Below are 20,454 nucleotides of genomic sequence, written 5' to 3' on the forward strand. Positions count from 1 at the left end.
AAACAAGCTCATTCTCAATGTTGTCCATGTAAATATTGGCTAATCTGAGAACACAACGTAATTGGATGGATGATGGATGATGGATTAAAAGTGTGCCATGAAATTAATTTGTTCCAAATGTTACCAATGCTAATATCTTAAGCTCCTTTAATTCATTTTGCTGCGTATATCCAGCAAGCAGCAGCCAGCTAAGTTCACTTTGCACTTTAAAAATGCCCTGCAGAGAGTCTGGCCAAATTTTAATAGCAGTTCAAGCCAAAGCATCTGTCTAGAAGATCTTCTGCCACTGAAATGTGAAATTCTTCCCTAGTTGCCAGTGCATGCGGATAATGTCAGAGAACATTAGTTCTAGTTTTAGCAAGTTTCTGTTGCTGTGTTTTTGGCCTTTGTCGCTAGTTTCAGGAAACAAAAAACATAATTACTGTGTGCTTTGAAAAGTCTCTCCTGACTGGTTGATTAATCTAAAATTGAAACACTGATAACATTATCAAGCAGAAGCAACCTTAATACGAAAATTTCACAGATCTTTTTTTTTTTAAGTGTGTTTACCGAGTTAGCTTCACCCTGAGACTTTATTTCAAACTCTATTATCTCAGAGGTGACCCAGAGGCTGTCTGCATCGTGTTTTGTATGAGGAGCAGGCTATGGCTAATGGAGTCACAGCATGTCCTTTACTCACAGCGCTAAAAGCTAAGAGCAGTCCGTTGCCTTACTTCAGCCCCTGCTTACTATTATAAAACTTTATCTGTTTTCTTTACAACTCCAAATGCTAAAATGAAATTCCCAGCTCAAACGGAGGAAGTTGCCTCTGTTTTTAAAAATCAAGACTAGTTTAGTGATTCATTGCGTTTGGAACTGTCTTGCTGATTTTCATCCAAATGAACTGCGTCAATTTTAAAGCATGTTTAATTGGGTTTTGAAGCCACCGTTGAGCCTGATGGAACTAAAATGAAAAACAGAAACACTTGGCTTTACTTCAGTGTGAGCTTAATTTTTCTGCAACTTTATACTTATCATCCAGCACATCACAGCTGACTGAATCATGTTGGCACTTTGACAGCAGCAGTTACTTTCTCTAAGCATACTGGCATTTTCACTGACAGTTTTCAAATCTTCAATTTACCAAACCGCATTAAAATTTTGAAGGAAATGCAGCTTAAGCCAAGAGTTAGTGTCAGTGTTTATGCATAAATCCATCAGTAACACGGTACAGTGACTGTTGTCTGTGGTGTGATACGGCAGTGGGACGTCAGGCTGTGAGAAACCTTCAGCTGATTGATGAGACCACAGAGAGCTTAGAGGTATCATGGGAGATGGAGGACCCCCATGTGGAGAGCTACAGGGTCTCCTACGCTGGGCTTACTGGTGACCATGAAGAGGAATCTGTGAGTTGAAGCAAAATCATTTACGGATTAAAAGTAATCACAAACAGCATTGGCTTTAGAGGTTTTGAGCAAGAACAAGTCATTTTGATGTCAATTGCTTTTTTCTGTTCCAGGTTATTTTTAGATCCCATGAAATGCCTGTACTTAAAAGGCCTGTACTTATAACCTTCTGCCACTGCAGGCACCATAGCCTTAGAAAACATGCATGTAAACACACACAAGTGCCACTATAGAAGAGCACTAATTATGTGGAATAGGTCACACTGGAGTTGTGAGGAAGATAGTTGTTATTTCACACCTCCAGCAAACTGGATGGCAACTGAAGCGGTCAGTGTTGGGTCATCTGCTCCAATCAGAAAACTGATTACACTTTTAGTCCCGGTCCACATGGCCTCTCTCTGTAGTAAGAGCCCTTAAGCTCAGTGTCATGTACTGACCCTGGCCACTGATGCATGCACACAGAGGTACACACACATCCACAGCCTCTCTTTTCTTCTAACGCTCTGTTTTCTCTCCCACTTGCTTTCTCTCTCACCACATTTCCTTACTTCCCTCCCTGTTTTAATTTGGTGTCAGAGCTGTAGAAGATGGAGAGGCCAGGCCAAGCCAGAAGACATTCCATTATCTTTTCAGTAGCTATTTACCTCACCCGGAGCAAAGATGGAGGACAGCAGAGAAAAGAGCAAAAGAAATGAAGAGTGGCAAAAAAAAAAAAAGAGAGAGAAACAAGAAATTGAGCCGAAAGGCTTAAACCCGATTAGAGCTGTTTTAGGTCTCACCTCTTTGTGCAAGTTTGGATGTACTTTGATGATGTTGGGTGTGAGAGACAGACCGAGGACAAGACCGAGGACAAAGGAGATAGCATGGACAGTTCAGTGTGTCCTCAAGTCATAGTTGTGTGTGGACACATGAGAGTGTTTATGTATTTCACATGAATGTGTGCACATTCTCCAGCTTTGACAAGGAAAGGAGTTTCAGCACCTCCTTTAGAATGGACAGCTCCTCCTGATGCATGGCCTCACCCAAAACACCTCTCTCTCTCTCTCTCTCCCGCTCTCTCTGTGTCTCTCTCTCTCTCTCTCTCTCTCTCTCTCTCCCTCTCTCTCTCCCTCTCTCTCCCGCTCTCTCTGTGTCTCTCTCTCTCTCTCTTTCCCTCTATTTCTTTCACTGTCTGTCTGTCTTCTTCTCCAGCCCCACCCTCCCCTTGCTATCGTACTTTCTTTTCCTGTTTCTCACACTGACAATTGCTCATGATGCATGCACACACACGCACACATGCACATACATGCAAACACACACAAACGCACACACACACAGCAGCATCAGCATCAGCATCAGCAGAGCAAAGCGAATCTGTGATGTCTTTTTTGGGTCCACTTATTTTGTTGTTGTGCAGCTCTCAAAATACTCTTTTACACGGTTGTGATGAAAGAAAACATTAAAGCCAGCATGGGCCACAAGTTTTTAGAAAACTTCAATATCCTACTGTTGGAGAACAATTCTCATCTGTTGAGCATTGAATTAATAAACCGTGTGATGAAGTTGGAAGCTCCAGGGTAAGAAAGAAAGTGGACTTTGAGTGAGCTTGTTCTTTATGCTGGTGAGGTGTTGACTGAGGTGAGGCATTGACTCTCAAGTGGAATTTGGAAGTATATTTGGATTTAATTATATTATAAAATAGAAACATCTGGATTATTAGTTATTTTTTTTCCAATTAAAATTTCTTGTCCATTATTTTCAATATTCTAAGTGGGCTATTATGTTTATGTGGAAGTGTTTGTATTAAGCTGCTTGACCCTTTTGGATTTTAATAATCAAAATATTATTTAGATGAAAAAACACTTTCACAAGGGTTAAATTATGATGCACAGAAAGAATACTTGACACATGAATTGAGCTCACAGCAGTAATGGGATTTTCCCCTTGTTTCTAACTCAATGTTGACCTCAAATGCCTTCATTGACAAAACTGAACTCGTGAACTATTGCACTATTCAACAGATGCTCTGTTTTTCCAAATTAAATCTGGCCTCAGTCCTTCCTCAAAATGTTCAAAATAATGCAGACTGTGCCTGTGTGTTTCTTACAAATAAATCATTTATCTATTTTGGTTTTTGTGGTAAGTCCCAAGTGAGCACTAGTCATGATTGCTTTGTGTGTGTGTGTGTGTGTGTGTGTAGGTTTTAGTTCCAGGTGGCCAAAGGAGGGCTGTGATTCAGTCTTTATTACCAAACACCCAGTACAAAGTGACAGTCACACCAGTGTACACGGACGGACAAGACGGGATCAGTGTGTCTTCCCTGGGAGCCACATGTAGGCTCTACAAACTCTCTCACACACAAACACACACTCATGCGCACAATCCAATTAACCATTCTCATTTTCTCAATTTTCATCACACAACATCAGCTCTCAGTTTAGAGAAGAATACATCTGATAAAACTAAAAGCTAATGAAAATGGATTGCATTTCTGCGAGCAGACTGTTCTTTTGCATTACATTAATTTCATGTTTGTTTCTTTCCCTGAAGCAGAATGCAAATTAAAGTGATGACAAACAAAGATGCGCTTTTTACTGTCTTCATGAAGACTTTTCACAATTACAGCAGCTCTTTTCATTAATGAGATGATTAAATTATATCAGCTCTAATGAATTCCTCTGATTACCCCCACGTGAACAATAGCGATTGTCTCATCACCGGACAGACAACTGAAGTGTCACACAAAATATGTCATCTCTTGAAATGAGAGTGCTATGGCTCAGCATATTGGAGATAAAAATGTTCCTCTCAGCTTGAAAGCAGCAGGGCTATAAATCAGAACCAAGACACATTTCATGTACAGTGACATTTGATTTCATGTGTTTAGGCAGGAAAACTGTCATCACATCTAAATCAGGCTCCATAGCAATTTACAACTCTGTGATAACACAAATTCAACCTGAGCTGGCACTGAAACAAACAGAAAATATAACTATATCTTTGAAGTGCTGCAATTATTCACAATTTGTTAACAGAAATTTGTCAACAAAGTAATTACAGTGCCCTGTCTGTGACTTTGTTGTGTTTTCAATAGCAATGAAAAACAAAAGTCATAAATTATATTGTAGCTGGGTATTAAATCTCCCTTTTTGGTGCTGGCCAAAATGTGCTGTAGTTAATATGATAACCTGTCAGGCATTTTCAGTTAAAAGAATTTCAATGATACTCTTTAAATAATGCAAAGTCAGAACAGATGGCTGCACTTGTCCTCAACATTACAGATTTGATTAATGTCTTCAGCAGTTCATATATTTCAATGTTTGGCCCTTTTATTTATTTAAGTGGGATTTTGTCCTGTTTTGTGGCAGTACCCCTCCTGTCTCCTGGAAACGTCCGTGTGTCAGAGGAGTGGTACGACCGGTTCAGGGTCACCTGGGATCCACCTCATTCTACTACAGATGGTTACAAGATTGTCTACCACCCCATTTATGGTACCTGTACACACACATACACACAATGAGAGGACAAAAATAATGCCATTCCTAAAATAATTTGTACAATCACGCAATAATCCCAAAATAAGACTTTTGGGGATGGCATGTGAAAGGTAGAGATTGTGGTAGTTTTCCTCAGTCTATTTTTTTGTGATTGTTTTTGTTAGTTGGAAATACAAAAAGTAACAGACGGAGACAATTAAAGTCTTTGTCTCCATTACACAAAATTACCCTTTCATGCATAAACACTGGAAGATAACTGTTAATTGGTAAACGAGTATGTTTTTTCCATTCTGTGAGTGCTTTGCCCTGTAACACAGGCTCATCTAAAACAGACTAATCATTTGTAGGGTGCTTTAGCTTTCCGAAAAGAGACTTCTTAGTTTTTCTTTTAAGCTCAAAGCATCACAGGAAATGTCCGTAATCCTGAACTGAAATAGTACATTTCCCTTCCCCATTTAGTTATTGTCTAGGAGCATCAACAAAAGACCACTTATTCTTATTCTTCTGCTTTCTTTGTGTTAATTGTTTTATGTTTCCAAAATGAGGCCCCAGTCTTTATTATTTTCATGCCTGTTTTTACTCATTTAAACACGATTACTGCGTCTGAGGGTCCAGCTTCAAGCTGACTGCAGTAATCTGACTTTAGAGAAAAAAAAAATCAGCTGGCTGCTGTTTTCTCCGGTGAGAATCTTCTCACATTAATGCCTACATATTCACACAAACGGATACTGATGAAAGACGTGCAGCCATAGTATGCTTAATAACTTAGAACTTACTACTTACTATTTATTTCACTGTTTCCCTTCCTTTGACCTTCCATCCCTTTTTTATGTAATATCTTTACCTTGTTCTTTACTTTGTGGTGCTGCAGCTACAGGTTTTTTTTTTCTTTTGGAGAAACAAAGGAATTTGAATTAGATATTAACCCACTTAATGTAACACGCACACAAATATGCACAAAGCCTTCAACTCATTTAACGATTTCCCTGTAGGTTGGAGATGGTAAGGATAATGCTGATCTTGAATTTTTTTTAAACCTATTGTCTTTTGTCTCTGTGTATATGTATGAAAATGTGTGTCTCTTTCTCAGTACCAGGACCAGTTTTGGAGACAACTGTGGGCGAAGATGTGAACTCAATGCTCCTTCTCAATCTACTGAGTGGGACAGAATACAGCATTCAAGTGACATCTTCCTACCCTGCAGGACAAAGTGAACCAAGGCTTGTGAATGCAAAAACATGTAAGTGTCCATATGTACAAAAAAGATGTCCACTGACCCTCACACGTTATTGTAAGTAGGAATTTTGTTTTGTCCTTCAAATGCAAGCTTGTTCAGACAAATGTTTAACAAAACAGTTTTCTACATTTAATATAGCAAATATAATTTTAAATGGAATCTACTTTTGAAAGGTCATACCTGATATGAAGATGTCATTTCAAAGTTTAATGAATACAATGAAGACATCACCAGTGTTTTTATAATCATAATTTGAAATTGTCACAAAGGAGTGTGATTGTAAGAATGAGGAGACAGCAGAGGCAGCAGCAGGAAAATAAACTGGTTTTAGGAAAGTGGGAACAGTACAACATGCATATTAACTGCCTGCTGATACCATACACTCTAATTTCCATTGAGACTGTAGCAAACAGACAGATAGACAGAAGGCTATAAATATTTCCCAGTCAGGCAGTGAGTATAGCCCTATAAGCTTATGAATTTGGCATCAGTGGGTGCAGTAAAACCTGGTGCAGGTGAAGGGGAGAAGTTGACATCATCTTTGTAGAGCACAGAGTGTATAAATCTGATTCTTTCTTTGAACCCGCTCTGGCAAGCTCTCAGAATATTTCTATGTCATTATCTATCACCAAACATTTATGCCCTTTTGGCTTAATCAGCTTCTGTTTGTATGCGATTCAACTTGTGCAATTTTAGGAAAAATCCTACATCGGTGCTTAAGTTAAAATCTGCTGTTGTCATTTAGGTTTAATATTTGATTGATCAGAGGGAACTTGCCAAATAGTGGGATGAAAACAAATGTACTTGAATTATTAACATCTCATAAAATTCTCATGCACATTTATGTACACAACAAATATAGATGTTTAACTTTTCTTTCCGGAAAACTATTTCCCCTTAACTTTGGAGAATATTTAGGATTATTCATGGATTTACACAAAGTCCAGAATTTACAAATGGAACTTAATAAGGACATTAGCGACTCAATCTGGTGAACCATCTCTTCATATTCTATATATGATTAATGTCACTTGCACATGTCCTTCATAAAAAAATAATAATAAAAATGAACAATGCTTTCAATATTACAGAAGTCAAAAGTCATTTATACACATTGCTCTTTCCACACTTTTCTAGGGACTTATTTGTGCATATTGTAATGTATGCTACTTCGTAGTTAGTTTTTTAAATGCCGAGCACAAATAGATGAAATTACATCACAAAATATTGGACAAAACATGTACTCACACTAAAAAGTCACAATGCACTGATTCTCTGATATATGATATTTTCCCATATTACATAGGGCATAGTCAGATTTGTTCTGTCATTTCTCAACTCTAATAAAGGCGATACAGTAATATATTTCCCAGGGTGCACTGCATTCATTACTGCCTTACCATAAGAGCCAACTGGCATGTTTGCACCAATAAATAAAACATAGTAGAATGTACTGGAGAAAGTAATTCTTGGTACCTTGAGAACATTGATTGAAATGAAGCTGCTCCCAAAAGATATATATATATATATATATTTGTATTTAGGTAAAAATGTTTCAATGTTACAGCAAAAATCCAGTTTCTGCAGCACCAGTGAAGGATGTTCAGTAATCTAGATAGAGATTTTGTAAAAAAATGTTCCCATGATGTGTATGACATGTTTTTTTGAGGTCTACAAGAAGGAGACTTGAGCTTCCACTGTGAAAAGATTACAGAATGAAACACAAGCAGAAGGAAAATACAGAAATTACTTGGTGGAAATTGAATGTGAGAAACTTGTGAAGGCAGATGGATGCAACACGACCACACACACATACACACAGGGGTCATTTCTGACTGATTGCAGGATCTCCATATTGTCCACCATAGTTTATTCTCCTTTTACTCTGATCTTTGGGTGGTAACTGGGCAATTACCACTAAAGCCCCCCAGTAAATATCAGTGAGTCTTGCATGAAAACACAAAAAAGGAGCTTAGAAATCAATGATTATTTAATCATTCTTTTTATCTACTGTACTGTCTCTCCAGTGTTCCTCGGCATCTCTGGCTTGTCAACCTACCAGGTGCGATCCAACAGCATGTGTATCCAGTGGCAGCCTCTTCTACAAGCTACATCATACAGAGTGTCCATACAGTCTACACTCAGTAAGTACTTTGCTCTTATTGTGCTGAGAGTACTCAGACAACCACCTCGCTCCAAGCGTGAACTCAATTGACTGATTAGGTCACAAAGTGCAGCTTTATGTGCTTGCTGAGAGGTGGTGTTGGTAACATCTTTTACTTGCTGTTAGGTTCATGGAGGCAAACTAAGAGAGAAAAAGTGGTAATTCTAGAGTGCATGTACACAAACAGTCCATGCTTGTCATCAACAGTTCTGTGTCCCAACATGTTGCATCGTCGCATATTGTTTTTGAAAGAAGTCCAGCCAAGTAACTGGACTGAAATTTGGTGGAAAATATTTTACCAGAGCTGAGATGTTTGGTGAAGCAGCTGCAGTCCCCTTTGAGTAAATCTCCATTTAGATTTATTGCATGTCCTCATGAAAATGTCTCCTTCATTTATTAATAATGCAAAGTTGAGTCATCTCATGTCTCGGTCACATCTGTGCTGGTTACATCTAATGGGATTTAAAGAGGTACTGGAAGAGGTACTGAATGAGAACCTGGTCTCCCCTTATTCCTTTCACAATCATCTGAATTAATATCTATAAGAACCTCTGAGGAAATAAGTGTTCTTGCTGCGTTTCTGTCATTCTCACATGGTACAGGTTTTTTCATAAATTTATTGCTCTGAAGAAAGGAAGCAAGGAATAACATGCACACAACCCCTCCTTTATATGCAACAGTAGGAAACAAGAGGAAACTGCTTTGACAATATGTCATGGTGTCAAATAAAATTACGGTGTGACCTTTTGCCATTTGTTGTGCAGAATGCTGAGTTATTCAATCAAAGGCAGGTAGATGAAGAAAAGAAAGAGCAGAAATTAGATGTTTAATTAGAAAAACAAAGAAATAAATGGATAAATCAACTAAATTTTCGACTAATCAAACTTTAATCTAATCTCTTAAATTTATTTATAACAAACTTAAACCTCCTCTTTGTTATATTCGAGCCAATATTTTTTCTTTACTTTTGAATCATGGATGGAACATATATTAAAAAACCTTAATTAAAACCTTAGTGCAAATTGATCTGTTAATACATGTCCTCCAGAGATAAAAGTCCACATACGAGGCAGAACCAGATGTAGTGGTAATGGATTTTTCACGTTCTCCCAAAGCCTCTGAGAGGATAATGAGAAAAGGTGAATGAATACACAACAGGTTGGGGGTTTTCTGTTCAGCAGGTTCTAAAAGTCGTACCACTACCATGTCTAAGTTTCATGGAAGTGGACTTTCACATTGGTGGCTTTGCGGCAAAACATCCTCTTGCGCATTACCTTACCGGTTTGTTTCAGGATTTGTAAATTTGTTTCGGGTTCGTACATTTGTTTTGGGACTTTCCCCGAAACAAACCAGAAAGGGAATGCCCCAATCTGGGGTTGAGCTGGAAGTGATGACAGGATGCAACACGGCCAGTTGGAGTTCGATGTAGTTTATGGACAGGGTAAGGAGTGATGTTTTGTGGCAAACACATTCCATCTGGTCTGCGCCATTTAAAACCTCGAAAAACTGACCACACCAAAAAAACGCATTAAGCGGCTCATGTGTTTGCCACAAAATGGGCAAAACATCACTCGATCACTATCCATTGTTATACATGCACTCCATCAAATTCTTTTTTTAAACTTTATTTACATTTTCCTTATATACAGAAACTTCCGATAAGCACATTTGCACTTTTTACAATACAAAATACAATGGATCTTGAGAGATACAGAGGGGAAAATATAAGACTAGTGGTAAAAATGAGTAGAATTAGAATAGGATACTTAAGAGGGAGTGCTGTTGTGCTGAATATCAGCACTGGTGTGATTCTGTCATAAGCATGAGGCGACAGATAATCACAACAGCACGAACTCGGGTGTGATATTGCTTTTACACAAAAGTTGTACAAGCGCATTTTATTCGTTAACAGTAGAGTTACAGATTATCATTTGTTTGTTTATTTAATCATTTATTTGGCTCTGCCAACACAGATAGTTCTGCAACTGGAAGGGAGACACGGCTGTTGCCAGGCATAAATATTTCCTACACACAAGCTTCCTACTCTGTGTTTGCATATTACCTCTACTTTGTATCGTTTACATTTATCTGAATCTTCCCATTTATTGTGCAACCACTGAAATAAGAGTCTGCTGGCAAACGCTTTGGTGGCATGATGTGTGTTTCTGATGCGTTAACAGCTCGATCAAACAACACCTTGCTCCATGGAAGCAACGTGAAACAAGGCTTTGTTTAGATATGTATTTTATGCTTTATGTCCTGCAACACATTATCTATCTATGAATCAAAATTGGCATCGTGGTTTGTGTCTGTTTATAGAAAGCATCTCACCTGTGCCCACGGTTATGAGAATGCCTGTACAGCGGAGTAATAATGACTGGAAACAGTCCCAGTGCTATTGTACTCTATATCAATTTGTATCGGTGTTTGTAAAAGTATTTCAAATTTTGTAATGTTGGTTTGCACCTCTCGGCCACTATAAGTTGAACACATGGACCGGCTTTATTCAGCTCCTTTTCTTCCTTCCAACATCACAGCACAGTACTTTTAGGAGTTTCATCACACTGACTATAAAGCTTACAGCGGCTACAGCTGGTGTTACTTCTCACACCATTCACTGGAGAGAAATACATATATGCTTCTCTGCAAGCATACACACAACACAACATGGCTACGTGCTGACTACGTCACACATTACCCACAAGGCCACCTGCTTAAAGGGGAATGCTCAGGCCGGTCACACTGCGCAGCGGCCACGGGACGTGTGAATGAGAGAGTAAGGACCAAAGACCTGCAGTCGGATCCCCTAAAGTGGAGCTGTGTGGATATTCACCAGCTGTTTTAGCACAATAGCTCATGTGCTAAACATGAGTATCAACATACATTTCAATATAGTTCCCCATTGTTGAGCCTATTTTGTGTTTGTTTGTGAACCTTTCATCATCTGATCTCTACAAAAACGAGCTGTGTGTCTGTCATGTTGGGAAGTAAAGCACATTGTAGTGTAAAGGTGAGGCAGCGTGTCTCTGTATGTCTTATTGTTTGTCTGTTGTGTGAGCGATGTATGTAAGTGAATTTCCCTCAGGATAAATAATTAGATATCTATCATATATATCACATTTTAATAAAAAATAAATAAAAAAAATATAATATCTCTGTTTCGTAGTGGTTAGCGCAGCGGCCCCGCAATAAGGAAATCGCAGGTTCAATTCCCGGTAGGGTCAGATGATTAATTGGTGAATTGGTGAAGACTGAGTGGGCTACAGCAAGGAAAAGCGGATAGTACACAGATGGTAAACAGGACTAGAAAAGAGATCAGACCAGAGAGACTCGGTTTGATTTTCGATGCACGGGGAACACGGTTAGCTTAATTGATTGGTTAGGAGTAATGGACTGGGCTAATGCAAGTCAAACTCACCCATTAAAGTTTGACCCCCCCCCCCTCACCAAATGGTTTGGCCACCGACCCTTCGCTAAGCCCCGCCCCCCTTGGTTACTGTTGCTATGCTAGGCTGTTCTCTGTTGTCTGAAGTTCGGTAGGAAAATGTCCGGTCAGCATCAGTCCGGTGATCAGAAAGGAAAAGAAAGAAGAATAAGAAAAAAAGGATTTAGAAATTTGAGAACAAATACTTAAAAAATAGCAAGGTAAGAAACAGCGCAGTTAGCTTGTAACGTAAGCTAACTGGCTAATGCTAACGTCCATTAGCCTAGCTTGTATTAAAGCCCGACACAAAACGTTATCTTAGACAGAAACAGCTGAGTTTGGTAGCTCCATCAGAAAGAAGAGACAGAGAGGAGAGACCTCCAGCTGCTGTCAGGTAACAGAGAGAGGGACGGGGAGGGTCCTGGGGGGGATTTATTTAAGTTGTTGGCATTATTTCCGCACTTTCGACAAAGAAATTGGCCGCAAATTTAGAAGAAGTACTCCACCGATTCAGACACAACACACACAAGGATCAGGACATTATGTGCAAGCAGACAGACCTGTATTCAGCTGTGAGTGATGAGGAGTTAGACCGTGACTTAAGTGATGTCTGCATAGAAACACTGGCTACAAGCTAATGCGTGTTCCGGGTAATAATACGGCCACGATGTATAATGTAGAATGAGCCGATTTTATGGAGAAATAATCCAGGTGGTTGTGCATGTGCGCTCTATTCTCAGTTTTCCTGTTCACTCCCATTTCCCCATGACTTCATCACAACCTGCTCCTGCAGTTGCTGATGCTCCAAATTGGAAATCTGATCATAATGCCGTGACACCAACATGATCCAGAGGTGTGCACAGCCTGTGATCAAAACCCTGAGCGGGCCTATGGTGCTGTCCTTTACGGGTTGCCCCTTCTTAGTGAGTAGAAGAGCTGAAAATGGCAGAGCCTGTTACTGTTCCTGCCCAGGATGGCGAGGCATCGTTGTCACAGTGTTGGGCATTTAGTGTAATGGGAGGGAGTGTTACAGCCGTTGTGCTGTTTTTACCTCTCTCTTTTTTTTGGTCCTGTTCTTTGCCATTTGTGCCTCCTGTGGTTGGCAGACCACCTGCGCCCAGTTGGGACATCAGGCCCAGACTATGAAGCCTGGGCAACGTAGGGGACAGACCAAGTGGGCCATTTGGCAGCCGGAGTGCTGCCTCTAATTACTGTTGACCCTTCAGTGTGCATGTTGTTCAAGCAGTTTTTTTTTTTTTTTTTAAATACATGCTTCTTTACTTTTTATTTTTGTTAACCTTCTGTTACTCCAAACTTCCTTCAGACAGTTAATGGGGACGTAACATCCACTTAAAGGGAAAAATTAACACCAAATATTAATCTTAGACAGCAAAGGAGGTATACTGTAAGAAGATACTCCGTCTTCCTTCCCTCTCATGCCTTTTTTGTTTATCTGTCTCTCCCTCTTGTCTGATCAGTAGTTGGTTATTCTAGCTGGAGTTTAGAGATTTGGTTTAATCCACGCAGAGCCAACCAGCTGCTGAAACACCTTCTCAGATGGAGAAGAGCAGCCGCTCAGCAACAGCTGTTTCCCTAAACTTCATTATCTATGGCTGTTTCCTCTGGAGGAGGGGCTAATTTGTCACTCTCTTAGACGAGAGACACATTAGGAAATAAAATTAGACTAATGAAACTGACAAATGACAGCTATTAGAGTGCCTGCATGTGCGCTTCCAGTTTTCTGTTTGTTCCTTTTGGCTTCAAAAAACAAATTCTCTCGAATTCTCATACGTGAGATTCCCCAATGCTCACCCACTTCAGCTTCTCACAGCAAATGCTAAATTGAAAGTGTTTGCACTCTGCAATCCAAAGGAAATTGACAAGAGAAGGGGGGAAGAAATCGATGATATAACTTTTCATCTTCTGTGGATATAATAATGTTTTCCTGCAGTCTTTTTAACTTCAGAATTTTTGAGCTAACCAACTTTTGGGTGCCATGAATTTGTAAAGTTGTGTAAGCTGCAGTTTGCCTCCTAATTTTCTTTCAGTTAAGTGAGGTAAATATGGAGAAAGAATGAGTTTGATGTATCACAATCTGTTTCCATGGCTATATTTTTCATCCAAATGAGTCTGTTGAGATGAAAATGTAATTGTTTCCAAAAATGTACTCAAAATAGTGATTTCTTTAAGTTGATTTCAAGTTTAATGTTTTGGTTATTAATAATGTTAAGATGTTGTTACATAGTGCAGATAATCAACGATTCATTTCAAAAGTCAGTTTCAAACTCCAGATGATCTGAGCAGATTGTTATACAATGCCAGTATATGTGGTAGACCATTGCTGAAGATGGAGACGTGTACAGTTTGAAAGGTAAAGAAATTAACTTATCTTTTTGCTCACTTTATTTGCAGATAGTCAAAGGCAGGAAGTGAGCCTGGGAGGTAGTGCTTCCCGTCAGTGCTTCTATGACCTCACTCCCAGCAGCCAGTACGAGATCAGCATTCAGACGGAGATGCAAGAAATGGAGGGACCTTCAGTCTCCATCACTGACATGACATGTATGCTGCAAATATTTATCTATTAAGTATACAGCCATGATTATGTTTCAATGTTCCCCTTTCCATTCTGGACAAAAATGTTTTTCTTTCTCTTGTCCACTGCCACTCATTTGCCCAGTTTAATCCTCTGCCCCCCCCTCCCCAAGTAGCCATTGTCCACCACACATATGCTCCGCCACTGACACTTTCTCTCACTTTCACTCAGTGAAGATAGATTCTGCTGTTGCGCCTCATTGGTCAGCTGATGAGCTGAGGTGGAGCGCACAGCCTCAGGGACCTAGTGGGCTCAGCTCACAACCAGGGTTACAGACATAGATATGACCTCAGATACACACGAACATGCATGGACACCCAAACACATTCCCTGGCTGACATTGTTGGTGTACAGATTTGAGCTGACATCTGTGGATTCAATTCAGCAGGACACTATATAGAAGTACAAGTAATACAATCAAACAAACAGTATGCAATATAGTTAATTTAACCCTGCATTTTTGTGTTCCCAGGAAATTGTGCTCATATAATTGAACATAAAAGTGCTCCTGGTTCCTTTTAGAGTGCTAAATTATAATGAAAGTAATTACATGTAGACAACTCAAGTGTTCTGTCTGTTGGAAATTGAGCCCCTTTAACTATTTAATATACTCCTCGGTTGTTTAATTAACAGCAAATTTATCATATTTTATAAAATGATTTAATCTTTCTCAGTGCTGTCTGTTTTGAAACCAGACAGCTAGCAACAGTAAGGTCTAATCATAAATATACAGCTTGGACACTGTCACAATGTACTCCCAAACAAATACTTAAGAACAAATGATTGAAGCCATTGTGTACTAGATATATTTCCAAGGCAGCTGGAGAAAGATTGCGGATCATTTTAGCTTTTTTTCATGAAGAGTGTGCCTCTTCTGTGGGCAGTCACTGATCATTTACACACTTAACTCTGGTTTGACAAAACCCATTGCTCTCTGCAAAGTAATTGGCTTGGCACTGAGGCATACTCTAACCTGGGGCTGTTTTTGACTCTGAAAAACAGCCCCAGGTCAGAGAGACACAAGACTGATCAAAAGAGCACTTCTGCAGTGCCCAGCTCTAAGGAGGATGGGAAGATAGAGATATGTAGAAAGTAAGTAGTTTGAGTGTTGTAACTTGATGATAGAAATACACAGAACAAAACAAAAGATTTCACATGTACCTGTAGGCAATAAGCATATATTGCACTTCAGATCCTCTAACTGTAAACTCAGTTTGTGCAGCCACATCAACTTGTGGAGGAAGGAAGAAGATGAGCAAAGTTTCCCCTCAAAAGAAAATGCCTTCTGCTGTCTCTCTTTCAACAGTTTCTTGCCTGTGTCTGTGTGTGTGTGTGCGTGTGCACGTTTGTGTGGTGGACCTATTGATGGTGATACTTGTCACTACCACCATGATTGATGACCTTGTGTTGTTTTCTTCTCCAGTACCAGCACCCACTCAGGCTCCGACTGAACCGCCCACCACAGAGCCGCCTCCCACCATCCCACCTGCTAAGGAAGGTGAGTAAGATACTCATTCATATGTTTTGTTGTAATGTTGTAGTTGACTTAACTTATGTATTTTCATGTCATAAATAGAAAGCATGCTGAAATTTACAATATTTGTAATTTTAATAGTTTATGAGGAGGCATTGTCATCAAGAATAGTTAGCATACATTTTGAGCGGTGTTAATTATGTTATTTTATATCATATTATATATATAATATGTTATATGAGTTTTAGTTTTATTCTCTTTTGTGGTATGTTGGCCCCATTTTGTCCTTTTTTTCACATAATATTTACAATAGTCAATTTTCATCAACCTAAAATAATGGTGAGTTATTCTGCATATCTTGTGCCTCACTTGTTCCTATACTAACTTTAACTGGGCCTGTATATTGGCAGATGCTTGTCATCAAATGATATGAATTAGAATTGGAGGCAACCAAAATCTCATTGAGATTCTGATGCACAGGAAAATGAAAACCAAAGTATACAGAGCAGTAGTTTTACTTCTCAATTTAAAATAAACAGCACAACATTTTGCGAGATTCTGAAACTGAAAAAGAAAAATAATGCAACAACAATTTACTTTTAATAAAGCCACTAAGTTGGCTGCTCTGTGCTCTACACAGTGTGAATGGTGTTGTTTCAAAGCATTTCTCGTGTCCAGGAAGGAGATTTTGGGATTAAGGGATACAATAATAGAATTACAGGCTGTAATTTAAAGGTAAGCAAAAGGGAAAAACTTCAAGTGTCTCAAAGGAAGTCAGTGAGACGTTTACTGTGTTCCCACACTAACCTCATTATGTAAAGAGAACTCAGGCTAAACTTGTTTGCCAAAATAAAGAAATGCTAATCTAATCTTGTGTTATTAGTTTATAGCGTCAGACTTAGTAGAGCTAACCTGACCACTCCCACCCACCTTCAGCTTCAGTCTCTGTATAGCCCCCAAACACCAGACAACATTAGCATTGACAGCTGTATGCATACCAGTCTAGAAGAAATGTTCATAATCAAACTTTATCCCTTTCAACGCCAAGAGGTTAGTCCGGCAGCGGCAGTTTCCTCTGCAGAAGTTTGAACTCTATTTCATTGCTGGACTGTCCAATCTGCACTCCGTTCAGCATGAAAAGATAAAGAAGTAACACTGCCCAGATATTGTACATCTTGTCTTGAAAAACAGCAATGGCTCAAACTCACGAAAGCACATTTGGCATCAGGGAAAACTTAAATATAGCCTTGACCAATTGCAATTGGCTCAAGCTACAGCAAATGGCTTGTGACAGAGAACAGGCCAAATATTCTCAGAAAGCTGAGACGATTAGAAACAAAGGTGTGAAAGTTCATAGTCAGACCTTCCTCCTGATACCCAGACAGTCCTCTTCATCTGTTCCTGTCTAATGGGCTCAAGTTAAAAGCAGACCTGCAGGACAAACTCCTCAGACATGAACCGACACACCTGCTGAGCCCGTCTGTAAGCATTTTGATCTGCGTGTCTGACCTTTATTCAGACTGATGCTTCCATCCGTAATCATAGGCAACTTTTACTCAGCACACAACCTAATGGAAGAAAGAGCAAAGCAAGGTGTATGTTTGCCTGTAAGTGAGAGAAGGATGAGTAGAGAAAGGGAAGCAAAGATAGGGGCAAGTGTTCAAACGGCCAAATTTCTTTCCTGTACTTTGTTGTATTTAGAATCACAGCCATTTTTCTACATCAAAACTGTTTATGCTATTTATGATTTTCTGGGAATTTATGGAGACAGCATAGACTTGGAATTTGAACCCTTTAAAATCACAAAACAGCTTTTCAGCAGCAAAGATAAGGCTACTGGGATTCATTTTGAAACCTGAGAAAAATAAATGGTGATGGAAAAGTCACTGCTACACCGTGAATATGAATGAGCACCTTGTAAAAGGAGAAAAAAACACCCCCACAAACACATTAGATTGTTGTGATCAGAAAAGTTTGAGTTTGTAACTCATTAGTGAGTGTGCATTAATTTTTTGATCTTATAATCTCTACAGTGTGTACATTAATCAGAAAACCCATTCTTTGCATATTTACTGTTACGGAGGATCTGTATTTGCAGTGCTTCATATTAATTACTGAGGGAATTAATATATTAGACAGCCAGTTAAGATTCAGCATATGCTGTCTCATCCACCGACATTCAGTCTATGTGAAATTACTATTAAACACAATTATAAAACAATATGTTGGCTAAATCTTTGCCTCTCTTGGTTGCCTGTCCAGTGTGCAAGGAGGCCAAGGCTGACCTGGCGTTCCTGGTGGACGGCTCCTGGTCCATTGGAGATGACAATTTCATGAAGATCACACGTTTCCTCTACAGCACCATGGGTTCACTGGATCTAATTGGCCCAGATGGCACTCAGGTCAGTCACTTGACCACAACCATGACACTTTACTTCAGAGAGGACAAACCTAAAGAATAAAAGAATCTCGACATTTTTCATGCTCCCCCCCATAAACTACGCAGGGATCGATCTCATTGGTGACTTGATGTAAATATATGTGTGGATGTAAATAAGGTGTAGTGGTTAACGCTGTTTCCCAGTAATAAGAAGGGCACGGTTCGATTCCCAGTGGGGGCAATTGGTTAATTGGAATCGAGTGATGGACAAGGAGTAGAGACTAGATCAGAGCAGACGAGACAACAGACCACCAGAGGTGGGACCTCCCAGAGACTAGATTGGACCAGACCAGACTAGACCAGAGACGGGACCTCCTCAGAGACTAGAGACAAGGCCAGATCAGACCAGACCAGACTAGATGAGACACCAGATCCCCTTTCTAGAGACCGGACCCAGGTCACTAATAATGCACGCTAAGTGCTAATAATGAGTGCTAAGTGCTAAGTAAAGAGAGTTACTCACTCATTGAGCTCAACACAAAGAGGTTGACTATCATGTACTTCAATGGAGATGTCAGTAATCCGTGGAAAACCAAAGAGCATGGGGACAGAAGAAATTAAAAAGTTTACAGTGGATTTGATATTTCCACTGAAGTTGTGGGACGTATATCTCATTGTTTTATTGTTATGCTTTTGCTTAAATGTGTAGAAACATTTAAGTTTTTAGTTATAACAGAAGAAATTGTCTATATTTCTTTTTTATTACTTAAAGAGTGTGGGGTAAAATTTTTGTAAAATGATAAAAATGGAATTCTCAAAAATTAAAAACTGGTAAAAAAAAAAAAAACCTGAATATGGGTCAAATTAAAATGGAATTTGGATAGAAAATAAAACGGGGCCGGTTGATTGTAGTTCCCTCCTTGTTTTGGTGCTTATCGTGCATGGATATGTTCCAGAACCGGCTCTGTGGTGACTTCAGGATATCCCGCATACGAAATGGAAGCAGACATCCTGCAGATTTGTTTTTTTTGTTGTTGTTTTTTTTTCTGATTTTTGGGACATTTTAAATTGATTCTGAATTGTAGTAAATGAGAATTGTGATTCTTATATGAATCAATTTTTTTGGCACACCCCTAATACTTGGTCTACTAAATCTCCCCCAGAAATAAAGATTACAAATAAGCCTCTTTCTCTTTTTCTCCTTCTTGCTTCTGTCCTCTTTATATTCACTAAACCACTAAACCAAAAGAAGACAGAAAAAGCCAAACAGAAGAAATTTAGATTTCCTCTCAAATGTCCCTGAGACTAGACATTAAATCAGCAGATAAAGCAACGAAGGACACTGGCTGCTGTATATCCATACTGAAATGATGGATTGTCACCTGCAGCTTGCTTTCTGTAACCTGCAAGTTTTTTTTCCCCCTCTTTTCTTTGTTTCATTTTTGACAGAAATAGGTATTTTGGACATTTTCCCGAAGAATGAATTGTGGAAAAGCTATGTGCGTTTGGCTCATTTAATGTTTGAGAAAGGCTTTTGGCAATATTTGAAACTAGAAGGATGCTTAGGAGAACAATTCCACCCAATTTGTCTATTCTCTTAGAAAACAGCATGACCACAGCATTGTATCAATAGAAAAACCCACAGTGAGTCAATTTTTACTCTCTGGCCTTTTTGTTTCTGAGCAGTATTTGATGAACTCCACTCGTTGGCTGCCACTGTGTTTTGTGCCAGAAAACATTACTTGTCTGGCATGAGTGGTGATCTTAATGAATTAAGTCTAGATGCAGTAAAGCTGGGATAAACATCAAATGGTCCAAGTATCAGCCAGATCCTCAGTGTAAAATCCACCCTGAGCTATACTTAAGGATCCTAAATAATATTAAATCATGTTACCTCAGTGACTGTTACCGCCTCTGCTGTCTGAGTATATTTCTTGTGTACCAGTTTCATCATTAGATAACACCAGACTTTAACTTAGAGACAATATTTCACTATTGTTATTCTGAACTATACTTGTTTTTCTTGCCTGCATGGCCACCCCACAGTGTCAGCAGACCTCAGCTGGTTCATTTGTCACACTGTAGAGGTGCTTGCTAGACCCTTTTATTTCATTTGTGTAATGTCTGCTGTTAAGCAGTTTGCTACCCTCGCTGTGCCCCAATAACCCTCTGGCATGAGGCCACCAAGAGCAAAACACCGGCTGTAATATGAGAGAGTTGGCTTCCTGGTAAGGAGAGAGCTGGCTGGTAAATGTAAGATGCCCTGAGCCAAGAACAGCACTATTAGCAGCCTGGATGTAATGATGGTTGTTCGCCTCACC

The 20,454-nt window shown here is 39.4% G+C and overlaps 1 protein-coding gene across 4 annotated transcripts in view; it reads left to right on the top strand.

Annotated features, from left to right (window-relative positions):
• The window catches only part of LOC115044400 (collagen alpha-1(XIV) chain-like), a 115,509-nt gene that overhangs the window by 42,000 nt on the left and 53,055 nt on the right, over positions 1–20,454 (top strand). For all 4 annotated transcript variants that reach the window (XM_029503352.1, XM_029503351.1, XM_029503353.1 and 1 more), the window contains 8 exons: positions 1,243–1,385; positions 3,565–3,697; positions 4,733–4,855; positions 5,952–6,101; positions 8,126–8,242; positions 14,099–14,245; positions 15,703–15,777; positions 18,016–18,155. In XM_029503352.1, the coding sequence (XP_029359212.1) occupies positions 1,243–1,385; positions 3,565–3,697; positions 4,733–4,855; positions 5,952–6,101; positions 8,126–8,242; positions 14,099–14,245; positions 15,703–15,777; positions 18,016–18,155 (1,028 nt within the window). The remainder of the gene's footprint in view (positions 1–1,242; positions 1,386–3,564; positions 3,698–4,732; positions 4,856–5,951; positions 6,102–8,125; positions 8,243–14,098; positions 14,246–15,702; positions 15,778–18,015; positions 18,156–20,454) is intronic.

This window comes from Echeneis naucrates, chromosome 6 (genome assembly GCF_900963305.1).
Source record: "Echeneis naucrates chromosome 6, fEcheNa1.1, whole genome shotgun sequence".
NCBI classification, from domain to species: domain Eukaryota; kingdom Metazoa; phylum Chordata; class Actinopteri; order Carangiformes; family Echeneidae; genus Echeneis; species Echeneis naucrates.